The following is a 16167-nucleotide window of genomic DNA, read 5'->3' as shown; positions in this document are numbered from 1 at the left end:
CAGCCTTCATTGGCTAAAGCAAGTGACAAGGCCAAGCCTGCTACCAGCAGGATAGGAAAGGATTGTCCTCCTGCAGGGAGGGACAGTGAGTTTGTGAACAATAATATAATCTACCACAATGCCTAACTTCAATCCAGGGGTGTAAGATTATGTTTGTCTGAGATAGGGTAATGTTTCATGTAGTAATTTGCTTTTGTTATAGTCTGTTGCTTCTGTAATCTAGATATATGCTTATAATTAGATTCAAGAAGGAAAAAATTATATAGAACATTATTTTCAATCTTATGAGATTAAAGACCTGGCACTTGGAGAAACTGGATATCTACATGCAAAAGAATGAATTTGGATTGTTACCTTATCCCATATACAAAGGTTAATCCAAAGAGATCAAAGATCTAGCTATAAGACCTGACACTATAAAACTCTTAGAAGAAAACATAGGGAACAGTCTCATGACACTGGATTTGGCAGCGATTTAATGGATATGACACCAAAAGCACAGGCAATAAAAGGAAAAAAATAGATAAATTGGAATTCATCAAAATTAAAATCTTTTGTGCATCGAAGGACACTATAAAGAGAATGAAAAGTCAAATTGAAGAGCCAATTCTAAGATAAAGGTCTTAACTGCAAATATTCCACTAAGGGCTTCCCCTATTGTTTATCACCATTGAGACACATAGTGAGGATCTTATTTATTATATGCAAGAATTTTGTGAAAGAGAGATTACTGCCCCATTTTATACATAAGGAAATTAAGACACAGAAAACATAAGAATTCTATACAGATTCCCATACCATATTGGAAGCAGAGTCAAAACTCTAATCCAGTGGTTTATTAGATTTACATTGCTTTTTTAAAAAACTCTACCACAGCCCAGCTGGGTGGTCAGTTAGTTGAAGCATTGTCTTATAAACCAAAAAGGTTGTGGGTTCGATTTCAGGACAGAGCACATACCTATGTTGTGGGTTCAACCCCAGTTGGGGCACATATGGGAGGCAACCGATCAATGTTTCTCTCTCTCTCTCTTTCTTTCTCTCTCTCTCTTCCCCCTTTCCTTCCACTATCTTTAAAAATCAATAAATATATTATCAGGTGAGGATTAAAAATATATATAATAAAAAAATGAAAACCACACTGCTGCTATCCTGTAAGGTGACATTTATCTATCCTAATACCTGACCACCCCTGCCCCCAGTAATAAACTTAAACCATAGTCCACATATTTCCTATATACTCCCCACCAGCACCCCAGCCAAGCTCATGGGACCTCTTTTAGAACTGGGATAGAACACCTCCTTATCTTGGGGAAAATTTGAGCTGTCTCCTAGGGAAATCACTAGATGTCTACATTTCCGGACTCTAAAGGTTTGCAATCTCTCCTGTCATTGCATAGGAAGTGTGGCAACCACAGTTCTCCCTTCTCAAAACAGACGGTTGTGGTTTTCACTCTGTTGTTTGAATTCTGGGGCTTAACTTTGGTTAGAATTCTGCTTTTTCTTTTTTTTTTTCTTTTTTTTTTACCACACACCTAGTCTTTCCTCCCTCCTCAACTGCAGCACTGGTCTTTGCGAACACCATGAGACTACTAATATAATTCCAACATCCACTCTACCCCAAACACAAATCGTTTCTGGCAATCTCCTTCAAGCAAGTTCTAATTATATCATTTTTTAAAATTATAAATAAGTGACATGCTAATTAACCAAAAACTATGACGCTTAGTAACACAGGAACAGAGCTTAGTGGTATAATAATAAAAGTAAAACTGACAGTAATTTAATTTGACATTCATCTAATGACATTTATTTTATTAGACATAAATGGTAAGCTTTTTACTTAGGTGACTATAATTTCCATTTATTTTGTACAGTCTCTCATGGTTTAATTCTTGCTACTGAAAACCTGTGGGCATCTCTCTTCTCTTTTCCATGCACTGAGGAGGGTCTATAGCCTATGTTGAGTTCAGAGAACAGACAGGATACCCCATGGTTTTTCTACCTCTTTCTTGCCTTCCTTCCCATCGGGCCAAATGGACTCTTATTTCCTCCAGAATGATTTCCATTTGTTCCTGGTGTGCCCTTTCTCCTATATGCCCACTCCTTGCCTCCACCCAATGTTTCCTTGAGCAACCCCCCTTCCCTTCTTTTCTAATTCTTGATCAGCTGGACTTGTCTGGGATCAGTGTGATGTCAACCAGTGCAAAGCTGTACCTGGCAGGGTCGCTACAGAACTGCAAAGAGGAATATGTTGTGATCACTGGGGCCCAGGAGACAACCTCAGTTTGTTAAAATATACTCAACACATATGATCAGATAATCAGAATCTGTTAAAATGGAGATTCAGGCCAAAACCAAGAACATTGTTAGCTTGAGTCTCTCTTAGAGCTTTGTTGAAGAACAGAGATTCAGTCAGCTTGATCATCTTGACTGTTGTGTTGTCTTAAAAGGGATTTCCTAGCAGATTCCTGGCCTGCCAAGACTCCTCCTCATTCCCTGGAACAACACTCTCTCTGCTCCAAGCTCGGCTCCAAGAGTCCTTCCCAGAGCCTGATCTCAGTTCAGACCAGGGGCAGGGATGAAGGGTGTGTGGAGGGGTCTCTTGGGAACAGAGATGAGGGCACAGAAGTGGAGTTTATCCATCTTCCACCCTTGCTACTCTCTAAATAAGGTTCACACCTGCTCAGTCTGCAGTTTCTCCCTGGTAGTGTGGCCAGGTGCTCTGAGGATCAGACAGACCCTAGCAACAGGCTCAGCCCTGTTGACCAATGAGAAATGCTCAGTTCTACAGAAACATAGTTGTCTTTATACCAACTGAAGTGCCTCCACACAACTGTTCATGTTTCCTGGAGATGGCTAGTATCCAGTCCCTCTTGTGGAATACAGAAGCTCATTCCTCCAAACAGCCAGGCCTCTTCTAGTCTACAGATGCACGAAGGGATCATTGACTTCATGACTTGTTCAGATAAAAAGGAATCACAGATGCGACTCTCACAGGAAATGGACTCTTGAGGAACTACTGGCTCAGAATGGGGGGTTTGCCTCAGTTGTGTACATGCAAGTATATCTGTAAAGGGGCCCGTGCATTAGCCCCGAGGATTGGTTAGGGAGCTCAGCCAGTAACCCGTAGAAGACAGACACAGTAATTTGATATTCTCTATTTCTTGGATCAGTCCCAATTATCAATGTTCTCTTTTTCTATCTTCATGAGTATGTTGGTTCTTCTTTGGCACGCTTTTCACAGATATAGCGGTGCAAAACGTCACATGATGCAGCATCAAATGTGTTTGTTAGGCCTATGGTCACACAGTTGAAATTCTGAATCTGATTGGTAATACTGAATGAGAAAACAACATGGTTAAGGCCCATCAGTTCAGTCCTGCCTTTTTCTGATTCCAGTCCCCCTCTTATCCCCAAATCCATCTCCAAACTGACCCTTTCCTGTCAACTCTCGTGTGAATGTTTATGGACTCACAGTCTTGGACTGACACACTCTGTGTTTGGTTAGAAGCACCACATGGGTCATTTGTTCCACTTCCTCCCAGAAGTAATGTTTTAGTACTGAAGGTACTATGTGCACAGCAAGAGGACTGAGAGGAGGAAGATACTTCTTGCTCTAGGCAGCAGGTGGCTTTAGGAAAGAAATACTTCATTGGCCTTCTCACACCTCCTTTTTCCGTCAGTCAGGCTCTTTTAGTCTGACTGGAAAGAGTCTGGCTTCATGGAAAGGTCAAGAGTTATGAAGTCAAGTGCATGTGGGATCAAAATGTGGCTCCATCAATTCTCAGCTTGGTGACATTCAACACATTTCTAAGTCACTTATCCTCCATCCAACTGTCTGTGAAATGGGGATTAACAAAAGCTTTTTTTCTGTAGCATCATTGTGGATAGTGCAGGAATGACATGTGTAAAGTGTCTGGCATTTATTTGACAGTGAATATTAATTTCCACTCCTCTGTGGGAAGCCCAGTTATAGGCAGGGAATGGACTTGCTTTCTATCTGACTCAGTCTCTTCAGATGTACACTGGCAATGCCATGTTCTCCACCAATGTATGTCCATGGAATGAAAGATAAAAGATAGCTCTTGGGAATTAAAGTTTATAACTTTAAGACAGAGACAAGTTGCTAATGTTTATCTTTCTTTGGATAAAGAAGCCACATCTGGGAAACTTGTCAGAACTTAGTAATAAAATATGATCTGTGGGTTAAAAGAGACTTATGAGATAGATCAAACAAATGGTATGTACTAGTATGTGGGTTTGTTTGGATCCTAATTTGAACAAAATAATTTGTTGTATGAATATTCTTCTCTCTATTTAGAAATGTTTGGTATGTTCCATAATAAAAAAATTACCAAAAAATGTATCTTTGGGAATGGATGGGTTGGAAGAAAGGAGAGAAACAGAACAGAGAACTAGGTCTAAGCTTTGTGCTCTTCCAGGACAAATCCACTGAATCTCAGATCTGGACTCCTGAACTGAACAAAGTTCTCTAGAAAAATGTGGGTTGTTCACATACTTGCCGTTGAAAATGGAGTTGTTGATCCAATGCCACCTCTTCGTTGCCTGCTGGTATAGTAAGCCAATAAAATACTTCTCAGCTCCAGCTATGACCTGGAGGAACTTCTAGGAATTAAAAAACAAGCAAACAGTTCAACAGAAGGTTCTTTGCTCTTGCTTCCTGGGGCTAGTGGGCCCATGATCATATCTGATTCTGGGAACAAGGAAGGCTGGTAAGAGGACTCTGTGGCTGACAACATAAACCCTAGAGAAGTAATTCTCGGTCTACACACAGCATCAGGACCACTTGGAGCTCTTGTTCACACAGGCTGTTGGGCTCTGGTGCAGTAGATCTGCATAGGTCTGCTGTAGGGCTCTAAAGATTTCAATTTCTAACACATTCCCTATACCAGTGGTTGGCAAACTGCGGCTCGCAAGCCACATGCGGCTCTTTGGCCCCTTGAGTGTGGCTCTTCCACAAAATACCAACTTCTGTGCACGGGCCACGAAGTTTCAATCGTACTGTACATGTGCGCCCGCACGTGATATTTTGTGGAAGAGCCACACTCAAGGGGCCAAAGAGCCGCATGTGGCTCGCAAGCCGCAGTTTGCTGACCACTGCCCTATACTATCTCTAAAAAGGCAATTTCAAATGCACCTTTATTTGATTCTCTCTGCATAGGATTGTTTTCCTTGCCAGAAATTTTACATTCTGAATGAAGTTTTTGAGGTCAAGTGAATTCTTTGAGAAAATAGGGAGATTTAAAGAGTATTGCTAAAGCAGATAATTCCATGAGAAATAATCAGTGTTTATTGAGTATTTCATAACTTGGTGCTAATCCAAGACATCATAGTTAATTAATGAACAACAAATCACCCCAGCCAGAAGTCTGGGATCTCCTGGCCTCTTCTGTACTCTTCATATACCTTCCACAATTAGTGGATATCTGAATCCACTTAGATATTCTCTCTATCCCCTTGGCTGTTGCCTTTATTCCTCCTTTCTCAATGTTCTCCTTCCTCAACATATCTAATTTTATTATTTTAAAACATTAATTAGCAAATTTACTCATTTAACAAACATTTGAGTGTCAATTACACACCAGGCATTGTACAATGCTAGGGATATGGAAACAAATTCATTTCTCCTGAAGAAATTATTATCGAAAGCAAGGGTTGGCAAGCTACAGCTAGTGGGCCAAATCTAGACTGTAGCCCATTTTTGTAAAAAAGGTTTTATTGGAATACACCCAGGCCCATTTTTAAACATATTGTCTATGGCTGCTTTCGAGGTACAATGGCAGTGTAAAGTAGTAGTGACAAAGACCTTATGACCCAAAAAGCATGAAATATATGTATACTATCTTGGCTCTTCAAGAAAAATTTTGCTGACCCATGGTCTAAAACAGTGATGGCGAACCTTTTGAGGTCGGCGTGTCAGCATTTTGAAAAACCCTAACTTAACTCTGGTGCCGTGTCACATATAAATATCAAAATTTATATTTTTGATATTTATTTTATATATTTAAATGCCATTTAACAAAGAAAAATCAACCAAAAAAATGAGTTCGCATGTCACCTCTGACACGCGTGTCATAGGTTCGCCATCTCTGGTCTAAAACAAGGTTTCTTAACCTTTAGCCCTTTTGCTGGAAACCATGGATAGTTTCCAAGGGGATCTATGAAGCTGTTAGAATTTTATTCAAAATACTGTGCCTATGTAATGTTTTTGGGAAGAGGTGCATAGATTTCACCACCATTTCTAAAACCTCAGTCATGCCAAACACATTGAAGATGCACAGGTCTAATAAGAGAAGATAATGAGTCAACCAGCATAGTGAGGTGTCCCAGGAGATACATGCTAGATCTGGCACAGACAGAAAGGGGAAGTGACCAATTCTACATGGATTTGGGGTTTTCCAGAAAGACTATAGGTGAAGTGATATATGAAATGATTTTTGGGGAGATAGCTGTTTTTCAGGCAAAAACACGGGACAGGACTTATCCTTTCTGGAAGAGGGGGCATCAGATCACAGCAGACTACACAGCAACCTGGAGCATTTGAGGAACTAGAAGATGTTCAATGTGGCTGGTGCAGAGCTAGAAGGGAGATGGGCTGGCACACAACCCTTGGCAGAAGGCAGAGGCTGTACTATATGTCATGCTAGGGAAGCTGGACTTTAACCCATTTTAACTTGGCAAATAGCACAGACAATTAAAAACCTTACATATTTTATTATATCAGTTCTGTGGGGGATAGTAAGGTCAAAACTAGGGGTAAAGAGAGGAGTTAGAAGAATTTTGAAGAAATCCAGATGACAGGTGAATTATTGCTATAGGAAGATAAGGAAGGATTTTGTTAGCAATTAATTTAGGAGAGAATCAAAAGATCAAGTCCCAGAAACTGTCAGTATTTGTTTTTGGGGTGACACAAATACTCACAAGTATTTGGAATTCAAGAGGAAGAACAGTTGGAGTAAAATATAACGACTCAGTTTGAATATGGTGAGTTTGTGATGCTTTTGAAACATCAAAGGAGATATATATATATATATATATATATATATATACATATATATATATATATATATATATAGAGAGAGAGAGAGAGAGAGAGAGAGAGAGAGAGAGAGAGAGGGAGAGAGAGAGACTGGTCTAGAGAAGGCTAGCTGGAGAAGGTTGAGCTGGAGATACACACTTGAGAATCATCAGCAAACCACTGGTGTGATGATCTTTTTCTGGGTTTGGCATGGTGGAGAATGCCAAGTAGTAGAGAATGCCAAGGACCACACTTGAGATGCCACAAAACATAAGGGTTAGTAGAGACAATGAGACTATTGACTTTCTGTTCCATTCCTTTCATCTTTTTTCTTTTCTCCCCACTCTCTTGCTCCTGGTTCTCTATGTTAAAGTACTTTTCCTTCCCATGGAGGTTCTTAGCTCTTTGTTGGACATCTACATCCCAGATTCACAGAAGACCCTCTTACAAATTCTTCTCAATAACAGGAGTATTTTTTAGAAGAAGGGTGAAGGGATAGAGGGGAAAGAAGCATGATTACTGTATGTAGCACAATGTCTAGCACTCAGCAAATGCTTAGGGTTTGAAGAGGCAACTACAAAATAAAATATAATAGGTCTAAAATTGAGTAGAGTATGGGTTTTGGAGGTAGAGATATCTCAGTTCCATCTGCTGTCCTTTAGTAGGTGTATGGCCTTGGCCAAATTACTTTTCTGTGCCCTAATTTCCTTATATATAAACTACAGATAATAATTCCTCCTCAGAATTGTTATGAGCATAAAAGGAGATACTAAAACAAAGCTTTTTTGCATAGTGTTGGCTTTTCTATTATCATAATTGTATACTGCAATCCCAATTCTATGACCTAACTAGAGGCCTGGTGCATGAAATTCGTGAACTGGGTGGGGGGGGGATGGTCCCTCAATCTGGCCTGTGCCCTCTGTCAGTCCAGGAGCCCGTGGGCCTAAGCTCTCAGTCAGACATCCTTAGCACTGCCGCAGAGGCAGGAGAGGCTCCTGCCACCACCACCGCTGTGCTTACCAGCTGTGAGCCCAGCTTCTGGCTGAGTGGCACTCCCCATGCGGGAGTGCACTGACCACCAGGGGGCAGCTCCTACGTTGAGTGTCTGCCCCCTGGTGGTTAGTGTGTGTCATAGCGACTGGTCGCTCTGCTGTTTGGTCGATTTGCATATTAGCCTCATTATATAGGATTATTTGTGTTTTACTCATTTTGTTAATTGGCATCTTCCTTATTAATGAGGCAGACTGGCATGATACATTAATAGCGTACATCTTTAAAGTATTCTATATTTCTTAAACAATTTTGATACACATCAGCTCATTTGGTCATTCCCTGCATTTTAAATGTTCCAACCCATCCCCAGGATAACAGTCTACTGCTGTGCCTCATGGATTTCTCTAGCCCAAATGGACCTGAGGAGCACACCCCATTGCTACCCCAGCTCCAGGTTCAGAACAAGGAGCCTGAGCTCCCAGACAGCCACCTCTTCATCCCCCACCTCACCCCAGCTCCACCAGTCAAATTGTCCCACCCCTTCTCCCACTGAGACTGGTGTCAGGTGGGCTGCATTACTGTATCTTTCTCATGTTCTCACCAGTTTCTCTGGCGTGTTGACAATGGCCAAAGTCGATCCTTGTGCTTCACACAGGTCCCTGCTTTTGTTCCAAGACATTTCAGAGGTGGAAAAGAAAAAGCATCTTCCTTGATGAAAATCCCACCTGCTGGGGCAGACTAAGGAAATCCAAGAGAAGAGAGCATGAATTAGTGGTTGTAGGTGAGATCCCTGGAACTGAGTCATAATGTAGTGGGACTTGGTTTCTTTATAACAATTATATTCAAACAAATCATCCTCAATCCAGGAAGAAATTTCATCCAGTCTAATTTCTGTATCCCTATGCATAACATAAAGGGAATGAATTAGAAGGTCTTTATGGGTTCCTTTGAGCAAAACAGTTTCATAAGAAAGGAAGCAATGGGAAAAGTCTTTAAGAAATTACTACGTAAGAACCTGGGGGTGGAGAGGAAGTTATAACGATGCTCTTTACCTGTTCCATAGCTCTCTGTGGGACTGAAGCTGTCATTACCATTCCCGAAAATCTGTGGGACTGAAAGGAAAAGAAAACCTTATGGTAGGCTTGTGATAAATATAACACACAGACTCAGAGCAGCTTCAAGTCCCTGTGACTATTTGTCCCTGGACAATAGAGGTGACAGGGGCTCTTGGTCATTTTGCGCTAGAATTTTTCAGAGATTTTTTTCTTGGAACCTTCCATCAAACTACTACCATTATTTGTCATGTCCCACACCCCAAGCTCTAGTTCATGTCTTTTTTATTTTATTTTATTTTTTGGTGTGATGTGGGTGTGAAATGCTGAGAGAAAGAACAGGAGACAGGAAGAAGAATGGATGGATTTAGTATCAGAAGGAAACCTCCTGCTCCTTTCTCATGTTCACATTTGACACTGTTATATCCAAAGAGCTATTTGGACCACTTCCCCTCCAGGCTCTACACAGCATCTTTGCTGCTCTCTCCAGTTCTGGTGCCTCAAACCCTTTATGAAAACTCATGATCAGCAACGTTTGGAGCCTTCTTTGATCAGAACTCATCAGCGCTAAGGACTGTGGCTAACTGGAGCAAGTTTCAGGGCCAGAGCTATGGGCAGACAAGAAGGCAGGCAAACATTCCAGAGCTTTCCTATGGGCAGAGAAGAGGCAGATATTTATTTGAATATAATTAGGAGAATTTATAGGCCTCCAAGAGGCCTCATTTTTCCTGGGAACACTGGCCGCCTGAGCAGGAAGCTGCAGTGGCTTCAGAGGCAGTAAAATTTCTCCTCAATGGCCCAATTATTTGTCCATTGTGGTTGAAGACCTCTTTAATGGACCCAGACAGCTACTTCTTACACTTATATTAATAAAGCATACAAGTTAGCACTCACTTTTTATTTCAGTCTCCAGTTCAAAGGTGTGTGTGTGTGTGTGTGTGTGTGTGTGTGTGTGTGTGTGTGTGATATGTAATAACCTGGTTTGGGGATCGTAACTGAACAGAACTCCATAAATATTTCATGAGTATTTCCTTCATGTAACTAACTCAGTGTACTGAGTGCCTTGTTTGTCTGTGACAAACAAGAAACAATTATTCTCTTAAAGATGTACAAAGTAGTAGGTGTCTTAAGAGGAAGTGAGGGGGAGACGTCGGTTTAGGAAGGAGAGCCGTGCCTCACCCACCTCTTTATCCCCCATAGCTCTGGCATCTTGCCTTGTGTTTTGTAGTTGATGAATATGTCCTGTTTTTATTCTTCTTCTCTGGTTGGTCTGGTATAGTGCTTGGCACACAAAAAGATGCTGAATGCAATTTTTGTGTGTGTGTGTGGGAATGGACTTCTTTATAACAATTCCTTTAGGTGCACAACATGTCAGAGTTTACTAAGTACTTTCACATTACATCATAGTGATTCCATACTAATTTCCCTTCTCAGACCCAGGAGGAAAACCGAGGACCAGGAATTTCACTCAGTCTAGTCTTGGTTTCCCAACTATAAAAGGAAGGGGACCAAATAGAAGATTTTTTACTGACTGTGTTGCATTTAATTTATTTTATTTTTTTCAGCTTTATGAGATATAATTGATATATAACACTGTGTAAGTTTAAGTTGTACAGTGTGATGATTTAATACAATATATACTCCAAAATCTATTACCACAATAAGGTTAGCTAACACCTTCATTACTTCACAAAATTGCCACTTTTTTTTTGCAGTAAGAACATCTAAGATCTACTCTTTTAGCAACTGTCAAGTATAGAATACAGTAGTCACCATGTTGTACATTAGATGTACATCCCAGAATATATATATATCTTATAAATTAGCAGATATTTATGCACATTTCCTGCCAAAGAACTTCTTGGGAAAAGTCCTTGAGAAAGGTTTCTAAAGAGAATTCAGCATATTAGAACGAGATGGAGAAGAGATTATTGTCATGCATGTTACCTGTTCCATAGCTCTCTGTGGGACTGCAGCTGTCATTACATTGGCCAAAAATCTGTGGGACTGCAAAGAAAATCAGCTATTGGCTCAGCCCCAACTGTGGGATGAATATAACAAACATCCCCACAGGGGCTGCTAGGTCACTGTGACTTTTAATGGAAAATATAGAATTGTCTGACTCTGGTCCACAAAGACATGTACGTATATGTTTTTTTGTGAATACATTCACTTATTTATATTTATATTTTCTTCCTGCTCTTTGATGTGATACAAGTTGTACCTTTGGATTGGGTCATAAGGAAGATACTTCTTACCCAACCACGGCCTCCTAAACTACATTTCCTTCCTCATTTATTTTCCCTACTGGCTTCTGGGGCTGGAGAAGATTCTACTTGCTGCTATTGCAGTAAAATTCCTTGATAGGAGGCTTTTCTTTCTAAGCATTCAGATGAATTCATTTCTGTGTACACAGAAGGAAATGCCTTCCTTCTAAAAAACCCATTATCGCCGAAACCGGTTTGGCTCAGTGGATAGAGCGTTGGCCTGCGGACTGAAAGGTCCCAGGTTCGATTCTGGTCAAGGGCATGTACCTGGGTTGCGGGCACATCCCCAGTAGGAGATGTGCAGGAGGCAGCTGATCGATGTTTCTCTCTCATCGATGTTTCTAATTCTCTATTCTCTCTCCCTTCCTCTCTGTAAAAAATCAATAAAAATATATTAAAAAAAATAAAAAACCCATTATCTTATATTTCAGCTCCAACAATAGGATGAACTGCAGCTGAATTTTCAGATTTTAGCAACAGTAGCAAGCACTGCTGAGTATTTCAGCTCAGATTACCCAACTAATGCTCTAGGATGAAAGCTTTGTGTGGGGTTCTGAGTCAATTCTATGTCTCCAAGGTAGAGCAAGGAACCTGGCCCATTGTGTGTTTTGGGAAGTGAGAAGGATATTGTCAGTTGCTCTCAGGTGGAAAGACTTGGGCACTTAATCTATACATTTAACCACTCATTCTGAGAAAAGATCCAAGAACAAGACAACATGGAGTTGGGGTAAGAGGTTGCTCAAATACTCACAATAAAGCAGAAATAAGGTCACTCCGGCAACTTTAAGCACCACCACGATAAGCCCAGAGATGATCATGCACCACCAGTTCATGATGATGAGATGAGGAGGCCTGTGGGGATTAGAGCACAGTACCCCCATCAGTGTCTGGGGACAAGACTTCTCTCCACTAGGACATATGCCAGTGCCTTTCTCAGAGCACCCTTGGGAGGGGGGTTTGAAGGCAGGCATGCCATTGACAGGTACAAGGAGGAGACCCAGCACAGGCCCAAAGATGGATAGGATTTTGTGCTGGTTGGGAGCCTTTGAACTTGGCACACTGCCTCTCCTTCACCCATCCATCCCTCAGCTCTGGGCCTCAGCCCTGTTCCCATGTGTGGCCTCCTAAATTCTGTCTAATAAACTAAATCCTTTTCTGGACTTTGAAAACCCTTAGCCTTGAAATGATTCTTGCTCCCTAGCACCTTAGTTAGTATTCTTGGCCATCCTGACTTCAGCTGTCAGAAGCCTCAGTCTTTCAAAGACTATGTCAGGAACTGACAGATAGGACAGGTGTCCCTGAAGGTCTTGGAACTGGGGAAGAGCCAACAATCTGCAGAGAGGACATAGACTTACCTGCTCTCTCCCTGAAAGGTTGGATTGGTTTGCAGTGGGGATCTTCCTGGTGGTCTTATGCGTGGTGTGGTGGACAGAGCCCTTTCTCTTGAGAATACACTCCTTCTGCCCAGGCGACTCCTTCCTTCTTCACACAGTCTCTCTGTCTTGGCAGCATCCCCAAGTGCACACTTCTTCCCCTTCTGTGCTCTTGGCAAAGGGAGAGGGTGGGGCAAGGAGGGGAAGGAAGTCTATAGCCTTTGTGATAGGAAGGTTCCTGCCAGAGGGGTTCTGATACAAGGGAACATTTTTAGGAGAATTCGGAAAACAAAATACCTCAACACAGATTCACCCTTTTTCTGTGTCTGAATCTTCTTGAAATATAGTGGAAAGCAAATGTAGTAAAATCTTACTAAATAGGGATTCTGGGTGGAGGGTATCTGGAAACCATTTGTACTTCCCTTGCCACATTTTTTCAAGTCTGAAATTATGTCTAAGTGAAACTTTTAAGTAAAGAAATCCATCTGAAGTCACTGATATTAGTGAGCAGGTCCTCATGTGTCATATTTGCTCCATTCACTGTCATCCAGCTTTGCTCAATCCCCTCTCAGGCCCCAGCCACTCACATTCTAAACCATGTGCCATATGAGGATGGTGACTATTCAGTATTATTATTATTTTTTAAATTTATTTTTTATTGTTGACACTAATACAGATGTCTCCCATTAACCCTACCTTTGCCCCCCCTCCACTCACCCCCTACCCCAACCGAGGCCTTCACCACACTATTGTCTATGTCCATGGTCTATGCATTTAAATTATTTGGTTAATCTCATTCCATTTCTCCCACCTCCCACCCCTCTGAGATCTGTCAGTCTGTTCCATGCATCCACGCCTATGGACCTATTTTATTCATTAGTTTACTTTGTTCATTAGATTCCATGTATAAGTGAGATCATGTAATATTTGTCTTTCTCTGACTGCATAATAATATCCAGGTCCATCCATGCTGTTGCAAAGGGTAAGAGTTCCTTCTTTTTTTATGTCTCCATAGTATTCTATTGTGTAAATGTACCACAGCTTTTTTATCCACCCATCTACTGATGAGCACTTGGGCTACTTACAGATTTTGGCTATTATAAATAATGCTTGTAGGAACTTAGGGGTGCACATATTCTTTCTGATTGGTGTTTCAAGATTCCTAGGATATATTCCCAGAAGTGGGATCACTGGGTCAAAAGGCAGTTCCATTTTTAATTTTCTGAAGAAACTCCATACTGTTTTCCATAGTGGCTGCACCATTTTGCATTCTCACCAGCAGGACACTAGGGTTTCCTTTTCTTTGCATCCTTGCCAGCACTTGTTATTTGTTGGTTTATTAATGACAGCCATTCTAGCAGGTATGAGGTGATACCTCATTGTAGTTTTAATTAGCATCTCTCTGATGATTAGTGATGTTTAGCATTTTTTCATATGTCTATTGCCCATCTGTATGTATTTTTTAGAGCAGTATCTATTTAGGTCCTTCCTTTGCCCATTTTTTTTTTCTTAAAGCCTCACCAGAGGATATTTTCCCATTGATTTTTAGAGAGAGTAAAAGGGAGGAAGAAAAGAGACAGAGAGAGAGAGAGAGAGAGAGAGAGAGAGAGAAGAGGGAAGAGAGACACACTTATTGGTTGCCTCCTGCACATGCCCCGACCAGAGAGAGAGAGAGAGAGAGAGAGAGAGAGAGAGAGAGAGAGAGAAAAGAGGGAAGAGAGACACACTTATTGGTTGCCTCCTGCACATGCCCCGACCAGGGCTGGGGATCAAACCTGATCAAGGTACATGCCCTTGACTGGGAATTGAACTGGAGACCCTTTGGTTCATGGGCTAACATTTTAACCACTGATCAAAACCAGCCAAGGCTTTGCCCACTTCAAAATTGGATTTTTTTGTCTTTCTGGTGTTGAGTTGTATAAGTTTTTATATATTATGGAAATTAAGCCCTTATCCGATGTATTCTTGGCAGATATGTTCTCCCATACAGTGGGTTCCTTTTTCTTTCTTTTTTTTTTTTTTAAAAAATATTTTATTGTTTTTTTACAGAGAGGAAGGGAGAGGGATAGAGAGTTAGAAACATTGATGAGAGAGAAACATCAATCAGCTGCCTCCTGCACACTCCCCACTGGGGATGTGCCCACAACCAAGGTACATGCCCTTGACTGGAATCGAACCTGGGACCTTTCAGTCCGCAGGCCGATGCTCTATCCACTGAGCCAAACCAGTGAGGGCCAGTGGGTTCCTTTTTCATTTTGTTGATGGTTTCTTTTGCTGTGCAGAAGCTTTTTTTCCTTTGTTACCCTTGCCCTAGGACATATATTGGTAAAAATATTGCTACTCAAGAGGTCTGAGATTTTATTGCCTATTTTCTTCTAGAATTTTTATGATTTTGTGACTTATATTTAAGTCTTTTATCCATTTTGAGTTTATTCTTGTGTATGGTGTAAGTTGTTGGCCTAGTTTCTTTCTTTTTTTTTGTAACTGTCTAATTTTTCCAACACCATTTATTGAAGAGACTGTTTTTACTCCATTATATGCTCTTGCTTCCTTTGTCAAATATTAATTGACCATAAAGTCTTGGGTTGATTTCTGGGCCCTCTGTTCTGTTCCATTGATCTATATGCCTGTTCTTGTGCCAGTACCACGCTGTTTTGATTACAATGGTTTTGTAATATAGTTTGATATCCAGTATTATGATCCCTCCAACTTTGTTCTACTTTCTTGAGTGCTGGGGCTACTCGAGGTCTTTTGTGGTTCCATATAAATTTTTGGTATATTTGTTCTAGATCTGTGAAATATGCCATTGGTATTTTAATAGGAATTACATCAAATCTATAGATTTCTTTGGGTAGTATGGGCATTCTAATGATGTTAATTCTACCAATTCTTCTAATCCATAAACACAGTATATGCTTCTACATGTTTGTATCTTCCTCTATTTCTTTCTCCAATGTCCCATAGTTTTTCAAGTACAGGTCTTTACCTCCTTGGTTAAGTTTATTACTAGGTACCTTATTTTTGTTGTAATAGTAAATGGGATATTTTTTTTTTTAGTTTCTCTGATAGTTTATTATTGGTGCATAAAAATGCCACTGATTTTTGGATATTAATTTTATGTCCTGCTACTTTGCCAAATTCTTTTATTGAGTCTAGCAGGTTTTTTTTGGTGGAGTCTTTAGGGTTTTCTATGTATAAAATCATGCCACCTGCAAATAATGGCAGTTTTATTTCTCCTTTCCAATTTGAATGCCTTTTATTTTTCTTCTTGTCTGATTGCTGTAGTTAGGACTTCTAGTACTGTGTTGAATAAGAATGGTGAAAATGAACATTCCTGTCTTGTTCCTGATCTTAAGGGAAATGCTTTTAGCTTTTGCCCACTAAGTATGATGTTGGCTGTAGGTTTGCCATATATGGCTTTGTTGTGTTGAGGGATGATCCCC

At 40.7% G+C, this 16167-nt stretch overlaps 1 protein-coding gene across 3 annotated transcripts; it reads right to left on the bottom strand.

Annotated features, from left to right (window-relative positions):
- Nucleotides 1–1018: 1018 nt before the first annotated feature.
- Nucleotides 1019–12870, bottom strand: CLEC5A (C-type lectin domain containing 5A). 3 transcript variants are annotated; one of them, XM_036328507.1, is made up of 7 exons: nt 12707–12870; nt 12103–12203; nt 11032–11091; nt 9085–9144; nt 8634–8770; nt 4520–4626; nt 1020–3337 (listed from the first exon to the last, which is right to left on the bottom strand). In XM_036328507.1, exons 2-7 carry the CDS (start codon nt 12182–12184, stop codon nt 3205–3207), a joined length of 579 nt encoding a protein of 192 aa, XP_036184400.1. In that variant the 5' UTR covers nt 12185–12203; nt 12707–12870; the 3' UTR covers nt 1020–3204. The 3 variants fall into 3 exon arrangements, with proteins under 3 accessions (XP_036184402.1, XP_036184400.1, XP_036184401.1); XM_036328509.1 differs by lacking the exon at nt 9085–9144 and having other exon boundaries at nt 1019–3337; XM_036328508.1 differs by lacking the exon at nt 11032–11091.
- Between the last annotated feature and the right edge of the window lie 3297 nt (nt 12871–16167).

This window comes from Myotis myotis, unplaced genomic scaffold, assembly GCF_014108235.1.
Source record: "Myotis myotis isolate mMyoMyo1 unplaced genomic scaffold, mMyoMyo1.p scaffold_m19_p_11, whole genome shotgun sequence".
Taxonomy (NCBI): Eukaryota; Metazoa; Chordata; class Mammalia; order Chiroptera; family Vespertilionidae; genus Myotis; species Myotis myotis.
Note: the sequence above shows the minus strand (reverse complement) of the source record. Positions and strands in the feature narration are given on the sequence as shown.